At 34.0% G+C, this 16,055-nt stretch overlaps 2 protein-coding genes across 3 annotated transcripts; one reads left to right on the top strand and one right to left on the bottom strand.

The window, feature by feature from the left end:
- The first annotated feature begins 3,807 nt into the window (after positions 1-3,807).
- Positions 3,808-10,126, top strand: LOC145124442 (disease resistance protein RPV1-like). The gene is made up of 11 exons (XM_079059762.1): positions 3,808-4,378; positions 4,729-5,833; positions 5,938-6,006; positions 6,166-6,390; positions 6,521-7,261; positions 7,344-7,907; positions 8,066-8,163; positions 8,353-8,484; positions 8,550-8,648; positions 9,084-9,161; positions 9,568-10,126. The coding sequence occupies exons 1-6, from the start codon at positions 3,894-3,896 to the stop codon at positions 7,716-7,718; spliced, it is 3,000 nt and encodes a 999-aa protein (XP_078915888.1). The 5' UTR covers positions 3,808-3,893; the 3' UTR covers positions 7,719-7,907; positions 8,066-8,163; positions 8,353-8,484; positions 8,550-8,648; positions 9,084-9,161; positions 9,568-10,126.
- Positions 10,127-12,092: 1,966 nt separating this feature from the next.
- On the bottom strand, positions 12,093-14,657 carry LOC145124745 (S-adenosyl-L-methionine-dependent methyltransferases superfamily protein). 2 transcript variants are annotated; one of them, XM_079060202.1, is made up of 2 exons: positions 13,173-14,657; positions 12,093-12,817 (listed from the first exon to the last, which is right to left on the bottom strand). In XM_079060202.1, the coding sequence occupies exon 1, from the start codon at positions 14,318-14,320 to the stop codon at positions 13,208-13,210; it is 1,113 nt and encodes a 370-aa protein (XP_078916328.1). In that variant the 5' UTR covers positions 14,321-14,657; the 3' UTR covers positions 12,093-12,817; positions 13,173-13,207. The 2 variants fall into 2 exon arrangements, with proteins under 2 accessions (XP_078916328.1, XP_078916329.1); XM_079060203.1 differs by having other exon boundaries at positions 12,093-12,774.
- Between the last annotated feature and the right edge of the window lie 1,398 nt (positions 14,658-16,055).

Below are 16,055 nucleotides of genomic sequence, written 5' to 3'. Positions count from 1 at the left end.
ATGAATCCTTACATTTAAATACGCTGAAAACCCTAAAAATTCATGGGTTTGGGCCTGCCTAGCGTCCACTCCGTAGAAGATAGTTCTCCGGTCTGTGGGGATTACCACGCCGTGGAATACAATTCTCTACTCTGTGACGATTACCACGCCATGTAAAACAACTCTCCACTCCGTGAAGACGAGTTTTCACCTAAATCCATTACAACTTCAAACAATCATAACTTCTTCGTTTCAATTCTGTTTTCGGCGATGTGTATATGCACACGAAGGTATTGACGAGTCCACAATTCTATCTAATTACTTTTGACTAAAAACATATCAAACTAAAATCATTAATTCATGCAAGAAGCCCGGAACACCACCTTTCCTATTTTACCATTTGCTTCAAAGCACAAATCGAGGGCTTTAATCACTTAAACAACAATATCAATAACTTATAGGTTCTAACCTCTTCCTTTGAAGCTCAAGACCTTTACTTGATCACATTATGATCCGAAATACCATCTTTCCCATTTTGACCCGTTAAAGTTTTCAAGACTATAAACTATTTTGAATAATACATTTTCACATGTTTTGTTGCCAAAATACTTCCAATATTATATAGATATTATGACAACTTCATTACATACTCATATGCATTCATAAGTACTAAAATTATAAGATTTTGTAAAGACATTTTTAGTTTGCTTACGTCTAATTTGGTCATTTTTAAACTTTAAGTGTTTTGTCACTTTTCTCGTACAGCCTTCATATCACATTAATTATTGCATGTTTACATAATAAAACATCAACGTATTCAAGTTTTAGGTCAATTCCAACTCTTTCACTTTTATGTCTAAAATGACTTTACCTTTTTTTTTTATAATTTCTTATAAAAAAACAATTTCCAAGCATTCTTTCAGTATTTTCAAGTGATTACTTCCACTTTCATTTTACAGCGCATGTTGTTACCACTTTCATTTCATGTTGTTACCCGTTCAAGTGTTCTTCATATTTCAAGAATAACATCTTATTTGGATATTTACCAGTTATACTCTTTCTTTGCATATAACTTATACTAATAAGCAACATTCCATTGTCTATTACATTCAAGATAGAATTCATCTTTTATTAGCTAACTTCAATTTCAACATTGCATACATTTTGGCTATACTCCATACAAACTAAAATCATTAATTCATGCAAGAAGCCCGGAATACCACCTTTCCCATTTTACCATTTGCTTCAAAGCTCAAATCGAGGACTTTAATCACTTAAACAACAATATCAATATCTTATAGGTTCTAACCTCTTCCTTTGAAGCTCAAGACCTTTACTTATCACATTATGATCCGAAATACCATCTTTCCCATTTTGACCATTTAAAGTTTTCAAGACTATAAACTATTTTGAATCATACATTTTCACATGTTTTGTTGCCAAAATACTTCCAATATTATATAGATATTATGACAACTTCATTACATACTCATATGCATTCATAAGTACTAAAATTATAAGATTTTGTAAAGACATTTTTAGTTTGCTTACGTCTAATTTGGTCATTTTTAAACTTTAAGTGTTTTGTCACTTTTCTCGTACAGCCTTCATATCACATTAATTATTGCATGTTTACATAATAAAACATCAACGTATTCAAGTTTTAGGTCAATTCCAACTCTTTCACTTTTATGTCTAAAATGACTTTACCTTTTTTTTTTATAATTTCTTATAAAAAAACAATTTCCAAGCATTCTTTCAGTATTTTCAAGTGATTACTTCCACTTTCATTTTACAGCGCATGTTGTTACCACTTTCATTTCATGTTGTTACCCGTTCAAGTGTTCTTCATATTTCAAGAATAACATCTTATTTGGATATTTACCAATTATACTCTTTCTTTGCATATAACTTATACTAATAAGCAACATTCCATTATCTATTGCATTCAAGCTACAATTCATCTTTTATTAGCTAACTTCAATTTCAACATTGCATACATTTTGACTATACTCCATACTTACACTTATATTTAATAAGTAATAACACTTTTCTCTTTACCAAATTGTTGGTCATTCCTTGCAAAATTATCTTAATTTGTCTAGTACTAGCATAATTCAACATATCATTACATAACTACTTACTAATAACATAATTACGTTATCTTTTTAAATTTTAAAGCATACTCATGCAAGTTTCATCACATACACAATTTTAACCAAAGTAAAAAGTCACTCTTAGGTTCTCTTTAACAATTCCATATGTGCAATCAATCACCATGAAACATTTGAACTTTCTATGATGTAAATAATATCAATCTAATACCAATTTTAACATGTATCAACTAATTTCCAATTCTCATTCATCAATTTCAAACTAGGGTTAGCAAATATCTTCGATTTATGTCCCATAGTGAAAATGGACGAGGTTTAGACAAAAATAATTTTTTTTATTTAAATGAAAACCTTTTTTTAATAAATCCAAAAATGGTATTTAGATACCAAAAATGTATTTATCTTTAAAGCTAAGATAATATTAAAATTCTTAAAACCTTGTATTTAAATCTTCATTTTTAATAATAGTTGGGCTTAGATTATTTTTTTGGTGTAAACAACTCATGGGTTCAAAGTTCCAAAAGCTCAATGATACTCTTAAATTCATTAGGAGCCCAAGCTGATGTCTTCTATTTTACGTTGTTACATCTCGATCAAACGCACATCTCACAACATGTTTCTATCTCAACAAATATATGTCGAAACCATTCTAAACAAGCAAACATGGAACACTGTAAAACCCAAAGCAACCCTGATATACATCAATTCTAAGTTGTTATTTTAAGTGCCACTTCCGACAACCATATGGCCATCCGTCTACTTACCACAATCTCATTAGTGCTCTCAATACCTTAAACGGACATAAACAAAGTAATTTGTTCATGAACATAAACAAGAAAACTTGTTGGTTATCTGTTCGTGTTCGTTCGTTTGTTCAAATAACTTAAACAAACGAACATGAACAAACCCTTGTTCGTGTTCGTTCAGTTCGTTTATAGCCCTACCAAGCATATCATTCGATACTTTAAAGGCACTCTTGATCTCTAACTATATTTTTACCCATCTAAACTATTCTAATTTATTGCATACACCGATGCCAATTAGGCGGGTGCCCGAACACCTGTCAATCTACTTCCGGTTAGTATGTTTTCCTAGGCAAAAACTTGATCTCCTAGTCCCTCAAATGCCCCCGACTACATCATATTCCAATGCCAAAACAGAGTACCATGGAGTTGCCAATGTCGTTGTTGAATCATTTTGCTATAAAATCTTCTTCTTGAGCTACATACACCAATCTATCAATCTATACTTGTGTATTGTGATAACATACTTGTTGACTGTTGTCAGGCAATCATGTGTAACACCAATGAACGAATCATATCAAAATAGACATTGATCACTTTGCCGTTGAAAAGGTAGCTATCGGACACATTCAGGGTTTACACATCCCTTCGACCTTCCAATATGTGGACATATTCACCATAGGTCTTCCATGCCAATTGACTTCGGATACAATTTGAGCACTCATCCTTCTCTTGCTCCAACTGTTGGGACATATTAGTATTTGTATTTATAATAGTTAAAAATAAAATTAAGAAAAAGAAAAAAAAAAAAAAAAAACTTCAATGTTCATTTTTAAACCATATTCAAAACAACAATGCACATAGGTCAAATCTATAATTTACCCTTCTATCTATCTGTTGATTTCTATTTTAGATATTTGTTTTGTTTTATCTTTGTTTTAAATGTTTTTGAGCGGCAGGTGGGGAATCGTTTTGACCACACCCACTTGATTGGGTTGTACTATTGGGGACGACGACGACGACGACTTCATTTTCCATCCTCACAGATCCAATTTCAATGGCTTCCAGTTCTTCCTCCAGTAGTATGGCTTCTACTAGTCCTCATGCCAGCTATGATGTTTTTCTAAGTTTTAGAGGCGAAGATACTCGTGATTCTTTTACGGATCATCTTTACCATGCATTAAACAGAGCAGGAATTAATACTTTTAGGGATAACGAAGAAATTGACAGAGGTGAAAAACTGAATCCAGAGATCGGGAGAGCAGTTAAAGAATCTAGGGCTTCAATAGTTGTATTGTCACCAAACTATGCCACTTCCACTTGGTGCCTTGATGAGCTATTGTCGATTCTGAAGCAAAGGAAAGAGTGTAATCATTTTGTTCTACCTGTTTTTTATCATGTTGATCCTTCTGATGTGAGAAAACAGAATAAAACTTTTGCAATCCAAGTCAAAGGCAATCAAAGGTGGACAGATCACAACGTGAACTTGTGGAAAAGAGCTCTTACAGAGGTTGCTGATTTGGCCGGCATGGTTCTGTCCGGGTATGTCTCTTCCTGTAAATTAGTCATTATTGAAATATGACTATACAATTAAATTTACTAAAAATATATAAACTCTAACTTGAAACAGTTAAAATAAACTAGAAATGTATAAAATCAAACTTGAAGGACCAAAATTGCACACGTGACGCTTGAAACTTTGGTGTTAATGAAGAGTATAACACATATTTGGTGTAAGAAATGGTGTTTGGGTTGGAGTAACTTTACACCAAATATGGTAATCCGATCTAAACATATTTTAGTAGCACACTACGTTTTCAAAGTTAAGTACTGATCAAAGAATCTCCAAATATCATCCCATTAACTTGTTCATTTCCCTCATGTTGTTCCAGGCCTGAAACAGAGTTTATAAAGGAAATCGTTGACACCATTTACAATAAACTGGATCGAAAAGAAGTTCATCTTCCACTCAATCTAACAGGGTTAGCCACTCGATATGAAGATATCAATTCCTGGTTAAATCGATCCAATGCTGAATTTTTAGCAATTTGTGGCATGGGTGGAAGTGGCAAGACAACATTGGCCAAGTATATTTATGATTCAAATTGGAAGAATTTTGAAAGCATGAGTTTTGTTGAAGACATTAGTCGCAGATGTAAAGAATCCGATGATTTGCTTCAACTACAAGAACAACTTCTAAACGATATTTTAGGTGGCAAGAAGAGAAAAATACCTGGTGTTTCTCAAGGTACATGTAAGATTGAGGAGGCCTTGCAAACAAAAAAGACACTTATTGTTCTTGATGACATTGCTAGACGTAGTGAGTTAATCGCTTTACTTGGATCCGGGAAAATTAATACACAAAGCAAGATTATAATAACAACAACCACGGAAAATACAGATAATTGGTTTAAGCTTCCGTATAGGAGGTGTCAAGTTTATAAAATGAAATTATTAGATGATGATGAATCTTTAGAGCTTTTAAGTCGTCATGCATTTGGTTCTAAGGTTCCCATGGGAGGTTTTGAGGAGCTTGCATTACAAGCAGTAAGATATTGTGAAGGAAATCCTTTAGCTCTTGTAATGTTGGCATCTTCTCTATCCGATGACAATACCATCTTATATTGGAAAAGTCGATTGAATTTTTTGGATAAAGATTTTGATTCTCGGATTCAAAGTGTACTGATAACAAGCTACGAGTCATTGCCATCTATCCTAGAGAAAGAGTTGTTTTTGCATATTGCTTGTTTCTTTGTTGGGAAAGATGAGGATTATGTGGTGAAGATATTGGAGCATGATTATTGTGCATTATCTGGTATTAAAACCCTATACAATAGATGTCTTCTTTCTGTTTCACCAAATAAAAAACTGATGATGCATCGATTGCTTCAAGAGATGGGGAAACACATAGTTCGTCAAGAATCATCAAAATTTCCTACAAAACGTAGTAGAGTTTGGCTTAGTAGCGATTCTTATAAGATATTAAGCAAAGGAGAGGTAATTAGATGCTTCTTATATGTATGTTTAATTTAAGCCTAATTTTACTTTCACACCTTCCTATTTCATTTAAATTCTAAAGTTTATCTTTGTTTTCCTTTTAGGGTTCAGAAACAATGGAAGGTTTAGCAATGGACATGCCAATGCTAAGGGCAGAGAAGATTGCATTCAAGGTAAAACAAAAGAAGTAAATATTGAATTTTGAGGTTTTGAGATGTAATTATATCTTGAAATTAATAATCTATTTTGCATTCAAGGTAATAATATTGGTGACAAATATCATCCGTTAGGTTCAAGCTTACTTACCATCCCTCTTCATGCTAAAATTTCAGTCATCAAACCTCAAGACAGATGCACTTAAAAAGATGGATAAACTAAAACTGCTCCAACTAAATTTTGTGCAACTCATTGGGTCTTACGAGAATTTTTCAGAAGATTTAAGGTGGCTGAGCTGGCTTGGATTCCATTTAAGAACCATACCCTTCGAATTGTTCATGGGAAACTTGGTGGCCATAGATATGAGCTATAGCAACCTGGAAGTCTTTGAACCTCCCATGGTAGGGAATTTCACATCCTCCTTTTTATCAATTATCCATTTAGTTTTTTCAAATCTTAATAGTTTTTATGCATACATTGAATGCTACATCTTAAGTATATACTACATCAATTTTGTTACTTTTGCAACAGGTTCTTCAATCACTACAGATTCTAAACCTTAAAGACTCTCACAATCTATTTGAAATCCGCAATATGTCCATGATCCCTCATCTTGAGACTTTGATTCTTTGGAACTGTTACAGTCTGGTTCATGTTTGTGAAACTATTGGAGACCTAACAAGTCTTACACTGCTGAACATGACAGGGTGTGCAAACCTATGCAAGAGGGAGCAAACAAATGTTTTAGTAGGATTAGAAGCTTCTAGTTCTAGTGGAGGTGTTGCATTTTCCTTCCCACTTTCATTACACAGGTTATTCCTCCAAGACTGCAATCTTGAATGTAGTACTGATTCTTTTCCTCTGAGTTTCAGTCTTCAAATAAATTTGCAGTACTTGAACTTAGGCAATAGTCTATTTGAGTTTCTGCCTTGTTATGATCATCTTAAAAATCTTCGGGTCCTTGACTTGTGTTTGTGCTCAAGGCTTAAATGGCTTCTATGTCTCCCAAGTACACTTGCAGAATTGTATATATACTACTGTAACTCATTGGAGAAAATAAGTTTCCAATCTTATCGATTCACTTTACAAGAGTTTGGTTATGAAGGCTGTATTAGTTTGTCTGAAATTGAAGGCTTTTTTAAATTGGTGCCTCTAGCCAAACTTGAAGAAAACGATTTGGGACACATGAAATGGCTAAAACAATATCAAAATCATGAGGTGTCCCTTGTTGGTGATGATGAGCTCACTAAAGGCAGAAGCTCGTGTGTCCAGGTTCGTTGTTTCTCTCTCAAACACTCGCATAAAAACACCTACAAAATATATCCGACTGAATTCTAATGCTTATGTGTTACAGATGTTGTATGAATTTGATATAATGAGCACATCTCTCCCAGACATAAAGGATCCAAACATGACACCAAAGTACGCATCAGAATTATCGTCTTTGTCCTTTGACGTGCCTTCATGTCCTGATAATAGAAAGCTCATAGGACTTAATGTAACATTCAAATATGTAATATTTGGTGACGATTGTGCATGGTTTTGTAAAATTACTACGAATAATGGTGTTGATTTGATGTACAACCCTAAAGTTTTTGGCAAACCCGAATTTGGTAAAGTTGGTATATGGTTAAGCTATTGGCCAATTGGAAACTTATTGGACACTGGAGATAAAGTTAATGTCTCTATTGCTGTGATGAGTGGATTAGAGGTCACGAATGTGGTGTGAGCCTTGTTTATGCTACTGATGAAACTTTGGAAAATAACATAGAAATTCTTGGAGGAGATTTGTCTGGATTTCAACTAAGCACAGGAGCTTACTATCTTTGTCGACGTGATTTCTTTGAGTTAATGGAGGTTGGTAGACTGACACCTGGTTGGTTTAGAATTTTAGTTGGCGATACCATTGACTATACAGGTATATAATAATTAATATATATATATATATATATATATATATATATATATATATATATATATATATATGTCTCTCTTATGAAACTAATTCTAGGCATTTTATGCTGCAAATAGAATAGAGAAAGTTCATCTTATGACATGACACATTGATTGTTGCAGAGGTACGAGGATGGAGAAAGACAGGTCGACCTAAGCATTTGAATCCATCTTTTACAGAATTGAAAACTGTTCGATGAATCATCCATGGTCCTCAATCGGTAACTTTGTTCAGTCAATTAAATTTCTTTTAATTTTGTCATAATACGAGTTCAAATAAGTGACAAGATCAATAAAACTATTATAATCTAGTTTAATCGTTTGTTACTAGATTCTAATTTGATTATAGTTAGGGTTATATTAAGGTTTTGCTAATCTGGCTTTGGTGTTTAATTATGAAAAACAAATAGGAGGAAATTTACAAGATCGCAGAGATGTCAAAATCGTCTTTTGTAGATGAAACTTTGGAGTTCACATCAAGCATGCTTGGGGAGACAATGGAATCTGTCACGTCATCTAAAACTAGTGATAAAGCAATAAAGGTAATTGAATATTATGTTTAGTGGATAAAAGAAAAAAAAAATTAACACAATTTTACAACCAACAGGCTGAGGACATGTCTGAAGATATTGATGATCAATTTCTGGACCTTGCATCGAGTTCATCTCCACCTTTCTTGGTTCCACGAAAGAAACTTAGAGTAAAGGTGATTCAGTACTATTATGCTTGAAAGATAAATATGAGGAGTTTAATTTTTCATCACAGACAAGTATGGCTTTTTCCTCAATTCACAAACACGACATAAGAATGCTGATCAACTTTTTTATCTTTTCACACAAAAAATTACATAAAAAAATGACCAGCTTTCACTTTGCAAATTGCAATGCAATATCTTCTCAAACTACAAGAACTCTTTGGAAAAAGAAATAGTCTTACCAAATCAATATGTTACCTCCCCGTTTGTTTTGCTGACATGGCATGACAGGTAGATTTGCTTTTTTTTTTTTTTTTTTTTTTGGAGAAAATGACGGAAAAGCAGAAACCTTTCACTTTATAACATGTTTTCCTCTAAACTTAACTGTTTTTAACGCCTTATATTAAGAAAATAATTTTGCTATTGTGGCTCTTGTGATTTATTTAGGAATTTGGTGTGATTCCTAGTCTACGGAGCTTCATGTCTAAAGCATTTGTTTCTGATGCCGTTAGTGGCCAGATCAAGGTAATTTGACTTTAAAAGCTTATTAGATAGAGGGTGGACCAAAGTTATAGATGTGAAAAGGACATTTGATGAATCTTACAAATAGAATTCCCTTTTTTGCTACTTCTACCCATCACCTACAACCCTCCCAATGAAAATAATAGAGAAAATTTGAACATGTGGAAAACTCCAAAACTGGAGAAAATCCATGGTGAGAATGTCAGCAGTATGAAAATATGAAGGAATGTAAGACGCTCCTAAGATTTGAGCTTCCAATTTTTCTTTGATGAAGTGGTGATCAATCTCCACATGTTTGTTGAACATTGTATGATGGGTTTGTACACTGTGAATCATCAAGAAGAAAGATTACTTTAAAAATCTTTACCTGTCTTGTATTATTCTTTGATAGCTATAGTGTACGTTTCAGAAAATTGTGCTGGGAGTCAACTTATGCAGTGAAAGTCAAAGAGAGAAGGTGATGAAGGCGTTATCTGAGGTTAAGGGCGTGCGAACAATTGATTTTGATACAAATGATGGGAGACTAACTGTTATTGGGGATGTTGATACTATGGATGTTTTTGACCTTGTATGGAATATTGAAGGCGTATATATGATAAGTGTAGAACCTGCAAAATAATCTTAAAAACACGAAACAGATGATTCTGCATACAAATGATTGGCAATTCCAAAGCTCCCGGGTGAATTATGGTTGAAGTATAACTACCATGTTTCTCCCAACAGAAAATAGGAGAGCAACTGTCATTAGAATTGTTGGTACTGTGATAGTGTTAACTTGTGTGAGGAAGATTGAGACGAGAAGCATTGTGTTTACAATTGCATTTCGCCAAAAGTTGGTTGTGTATGTTATCTAATACTACTACAATCGTGTTTTCATATAGATAACTTGTCGAGAATCTATATTCATTATACTTTCATTTGTACATTGTTGGTGAAACTGGTATATTACTATATTAGTTTCAGCTTCATTAATGGGTTATAAAAAGAATGGGCTTTCACCCATCAATAATAAGAAAAGGAGAGAATTCTTTGAAAAGAATTATACTGGATATTACTAGTCACATTTTTTTCATAGCTTATCGTTCTTTGAATCTTAGTAGATATAATTATATTTGATTAAATTGGTGGTATGGTTTTAATCCCCTAAAAGATAAATTTAGAAATTATGTACACATGCTTGAATATATGAGTACCTATATGAAAGCGGCTCATGTTAATCCCGTTCTTAGGACAACATGGAAGGTTAATCACGAAACACTATTATTAGTTTTGGCGTATCAATGTTTAAACATTGGACCTTCTGTCTAAAAATTAAAATATGGATCTCAATCACCGGGTTAAGAGGGGGTGTTTGATAGCCTTTTAAATTTTCAATTAAAAGGTAGAATTTTTATTTTTCAAATGCAAAATGTTTGATAGTTTCTTAATTTTTGTCTTTAAACTCAGCAGCCTCTTAATTTTCAAGAGAATGAGTTGTATTTGAATAAAAAAAAACATGTTCCAAAAGTATCATAATTTTTCTGCACTATTCTCTTTTTATGTCACACAACCGCCTCCTTTTTTCCTCCGGTTGTCCTCTCCAACCTCTTAAAAATTCAAATATTAAAATTTAGATCCTGTCAACCTCTTAAAAATTCAAATATTAAAATTCAGAACCTGTCAAACCTCTTAAACTAGTAATATGTCTAGTATTCTTTTTTAATACCTTGATAATAAGATTTTAGAGCCTAAAGTTTATTGATATCCGTAGAGTTTAGATGTTTTCTCTAACATTTTATCTTTTACTTTATAAAGATAATTCTCTTTTTTTTTTCTTTGTATTTGCTAGCTCTAAGCTAGCCTTTTAATATATAAAAGACTAATTTTCTAAATTTTAAGGGCCACATTTTTTTTGTATTTGCCTCGAGTCTCAATTTGGTTTTGGCCGACCCGACTTAAATCCCATGATAATCCACATGACACTCATTGGATGAAGGCAAAAACAATTTTGTAGTACTTAAATGAAGTAAATATATGTTTATAATATATTAGGTGTTTACGAGGAACTACGTGTAAGATCTTACACATACACAAGCTTCAAAATTGACTACAACAACTTCAAGTCTCGATTAGGGTTTGTGTTTTTCATTAATGCAATCGTCGCCTATGTAGTCAATAGCGGTGCTATAACGGCGCTATAGCGGTTAGCGGATGTAAGGAAACGCTATTTCGAAATTTCGGTTTAGAATAGCGGTGACGCTATTAGCGCCGCGATTTACCACTATTTACCGCGATTACGGTCACCGCTATAGCGGCGCTATAACCGCTATTTGAATAAAATTCCAATTTTGGGCTATTTTACATAAAAAAAACATTTTTTTGTGTCATTCCATTGAATAAATTTGTTTTTTCTTAGCCCCTAACTAAAACTTTTGTGTCATTCCATTGAATAAAATTGTAATTTTGTGACTGTCATGACTTCCATTAAAACCATGTATGTGTTGTGTTGCTAATTGTGTTGAAAACTTAAAGTACTACATTATGATTAACTATCGAATTGCTTAATCATTTTATTTAATAACTGTAATTGTGTTAAAGTATGATAAAATAGTAAGTATTTCATATGTTTTTTTGTTAATTGTATTAAAGTATGATTAACTAGGGCATTGGTAACCGATCTGTGAAGTATGATTAACTAATTATGATATGTGAAGTATGATTAACTAAATATGATATGTGAATTATGATTTACTGATTAACTAATCAATTGGATTGGGTTGAACTTTAAAGTATGATTCACTGATTAATACTCTAATATATATAAATTCTAAATAATATAAAAAACGCTATATCACCGCTATACCGCCACGAAAACCGCGATTTCAAATAGCGGGCGGTGACCGCTATTATATTTTTGACCGCGATAACTGCTTAGATCGTCACTAGCCGAAAGAGTTCAAAACAAAACACAATTACTGATTATTATAATATGTTCATACAACATAACATACTATAATACCTATCAGATCACATAACTAGGGAAAATAATCAGCCACCACCAAGGTGGCGTACTGGTGATCACTTGACATGAAACACTCCCAAAAAAAGTTGATTGGGGTTCATATCCCACATACTTGAACCTTAAGGTCTTGTTTGTCGTAATTATTATTATTATTATTAAACTCTAGTTAATTATAGAATTTGCCAAATCCCAAACTCACCATGACACCTTATAATGGTTATAAGGCTGGTGGGTATGGTTCACACCTTCCACATCATTTTTTTGTGGACACCACATGTCATATCATTCTCCACACCACACCATTTTTAATAGGAAATGATCACCACACACCACACCATGAATTATTTAAAAAAAAAAAATCGACAATCAATGGTTAATTCTTCTCTCCCCATCGCGTTGCATTCTCCACAAAGTGCCACGACGTGTTAAGCTGGGGCGGTGTTGTGGCATGGACAACAGCGTGGAGGGAGGTCACCTCCATGGCGTATACAACCCATACTGAGCAACCCATGGAACACTTGTTTAAACTTTAAAGGCTACAAGTGTTGCAGATTTGGTCAAAAAACAGCACTGGACCTTGCCTGGGTAAAGTCTGTAGAATCCATAACTTGCATCCTAATTGTTGAACACAGTATTGATCATTTCCATAACTTGCATCCTAATTGTTGACCACAAATACAAGAGAATACACTAAAGCTAAGTATTGGTAAAATATTTACCAAAAAAAGAAACACAACAAGGATACAAATCTATAGTAAAACAAAAGGTACATGAGAACATTGGTGTTCATCATTAAGATATAAGCTCTACAAATTGTAACAAGGAAATTTGGACTCAATTACAAGTTACCAGTTCCATATTATCTAGAAAAGATCACGAAAAACCTGAATTTGAACTCCTAATTTCCTTTTTTACTCTTTAATTCTTACCTAATTGCATCAAATATCATATAATTATAATTCCAATATGCCCCAATTTCACAATATTACAACAATAGATTTCAAAATTGGTACCTGAAGAACGAAAAAGAAAGGAAGCAATATCATCATCATCTTGAAACTGGCTTTTGTAAAAGAGCAGTCAAATAAGCTTCTCCATTCTTCACACCACTTGTATCCATCTTCTTCCCCACTGCCCATTTCACCTTCTTATACCCCAATTTTCCGATCAATGGGCTGAAAATCTTATCAAGATCGATACTTTTACTAAAAAAATGATCAATCCAAAGATACCCACCACCTCTCAACACTCGATCCACATCATAAAGTAGAAACTCCAATGATTGCGCCGGAATCCACCTGTTCACGGCGCGGCCACACCGCACCAGATCCAGAACCCCATCGAACACCGGTAACCTCTGCTGCAATGGCACATGTAACGGGATCAATCCCCGGAGGGCAGCGGCTTCGTTATAGGGTGCACCGATGCTCATGGTGGTCGTGATAACCGTCACATTTTCTTGCTTCATTTGCGCAGCGAATGTACCTGTACCACCGCCTATGTCTAGAGCTATCCGGAGAACATTTTTTGATTTCTTTACGATGTCGGTTAGTTGAGAAATCGGGAGATCGAGATCGGTTTTGTAGCTCAGAAACTTTAATTTCTCTTTCTTCAAATCAAAACCCAGATCTGGGTTAAGACAATCGAAGGTTTTACACTTGTAATTGCTCCACAAAATGGCATTCTCCGGCACCGGAGAGAAGGGGTTTGTGGGAAGGGAGGAAGGTAGTTTACTAGGAGTAGGAGAGAAGCAGCGCCGCCGTGGGAGAGGATGGCACCCACGAAGGATCAAGGGTTCGGCGGCGGCGGAAGACAGCTGGGGACAAACGGAGAAAGGGGTGTAATTCATGTACTGATGAAGAAGATCAGGGTGGTGGCGGCAGGCAGATGCAATGGGTGAGAGCTGAGTATAGAGTAGGAGGTCAGATGGGATGTTGGAGGCGGTGGTCTGAACAGAGGGATTAGGTTGGAGGCGCGTGAGATGGTTGATGGTGGCGCGTATGGTCTGAAGTTGACGGAGGAGGTGATCAGGAACAGGAGGGTTAAGATTTGTGGTTGGTTTAGTGGAGATCATGGTGGTGGAGAGGTGGTAGAGGGAGAGGATATTGGTGGCAACCATGGCTACTAGAAGGAGTAGATTCAAACCCATTGTAAATCCCATGATTTTTCGTGAAAATTTTTAGCTCAATGTTTTGAGCTTTTTCGAGTGATGTTGGGTTTTGAGCCGGCCTCCAGTGAGGCTCAAGTTTTCAGGAGAAGAAGAGTGAGAGTAGGAGTGAGGATGACATGATTTAGTGATGATTTTGATTTTGATGCTTGTTTGAGATCCGAGATGGTATGTTTGTCACCGTTGGATGCGTAGAGAGTTGTGATCTGATGGTCGGAAAAATGTATAGACCAGGGTTCGTTGTGTATCCTCGGAAAATGAGATTATTGGCTCTCGGTGGACACGTGAAAATGTAAAATGTGAAATGGAGGATGAGATTGGGTCAGGGATGTCAAAAAAAGTTGTAGACACGTGATGAGTTGTTTTCGCATAACTTTTCTATATAAGTTGCAGACATTTTTAAATTAATTAATAGTTAGCATTTTACATTTTACAATAATGAAATGAACAACCAAATACAAATATAACATAATAAGTTAATAAGTAGCATATTTGAAAAAAAAAGGTTTTTAACGAAGTATATTAACTATATTTTATTAATTCTTAAATAAAATTATATATATATATATATATATATATATATATATATATATATATATATATATATATATATATATATGGGTTAGCGGGTTGACTCACGAACCCAAACAAGTAACCTAACCCAAAACATGAAATAAACGAATTGGTGGATCAGAAATCTCAACTCAAACCCGTTTATTTTTGTATCAGATTATGAGTTGGGTCGAAAATTATCACCCCTAAATGGAGCCAAGTTAGGCTACAATATACATAATTTTTACGAACCTATACATGAATGAAAGATTGATTTGTAAGTTCCAAACAAATCAAGATCAAACCAAAAATATATAGGATTGTTCGGAGACCGTCTGTGACCGGTTCAAAAAATACACATCGTTTTGAAACTAGTTCCAAAAAGTACAAGATTGTTCCAAGAACGACGCGAAACATGTCTTAATCTATCATTGTGGTGTTAATTACACAATTGTTAACGAAAAAACTTGAAACCGAAAAACACAAAAACTAATCCAAAAAACCCGAAACTGAACCGAAAAAGATGCATGCAAAGACCGTGAGATCGGACTGAAAAAGGTCAAAAAATGATCCCAAAAACACCGAATCGAAAAGGACCGAAAAAAAGACCGGATCGTGACCGGTTCGAAAAAATACCGGTCGTGACTAGTTCGAAAAAAGTATGCACGATTATGAGTCGGTTCGAAAAAGATGAGATCGTTTATCTCTACCTTAGAGCATCTCCAATGGTTGAACTATGCTATAACTTGAAATTATTGCTACCTCATCATTCCATTAACTTTAACCTCTAAATAAATGGTCTCTCCAATCGTTAACATCTTCCACTAGCTTTTTCTTTAAATTTAACTAATTTATCCTTATCTATTTAAAATGTTCAATATAACTCCCTCCATTTAGTTAGTCATTTTTAAACACACATTGTATTATACAAATTTTTATAATACCTCTAAAAGTTCGTAAGATGTCACAAAATATTTGATAGATAAATTAAATAAAGTGACAAATCAAATTAACTACTAAATAAATAAATTGAAAACTAAAATATAATAAAGGGGTAAATTAGAATATAATTAGAAGATGAGGGGATAAAATATACAAAAGGTTAAAATATATTGACCACTCAATATATATTGAGTGGTCAATAAAAATAAGCAAAAAAAGTGATGTGCTCCAATGG

Source organism: Lactuca virosa, chromosome 7 (assembly GCF_052849685.1).
Source record: "Lactuca virosa cultivar CGN04683 chromosome 7, Lactuca_virosa_CGN04683_v6, whole genome shotgun sequence".
In the NCBI taxonomy this organism is placed as follows: Eukaryota; Viridiplantae; Streptophyta; class Magnoliopsida; order Asterales; family Asteraceae; genus Lactuca; species Lactuca virosa.
The sequence above is the reverse complement of the archived record's forward strand: the minus strand, read 5'-3'. Positions and strand labels throughout refer to the sequence as shown.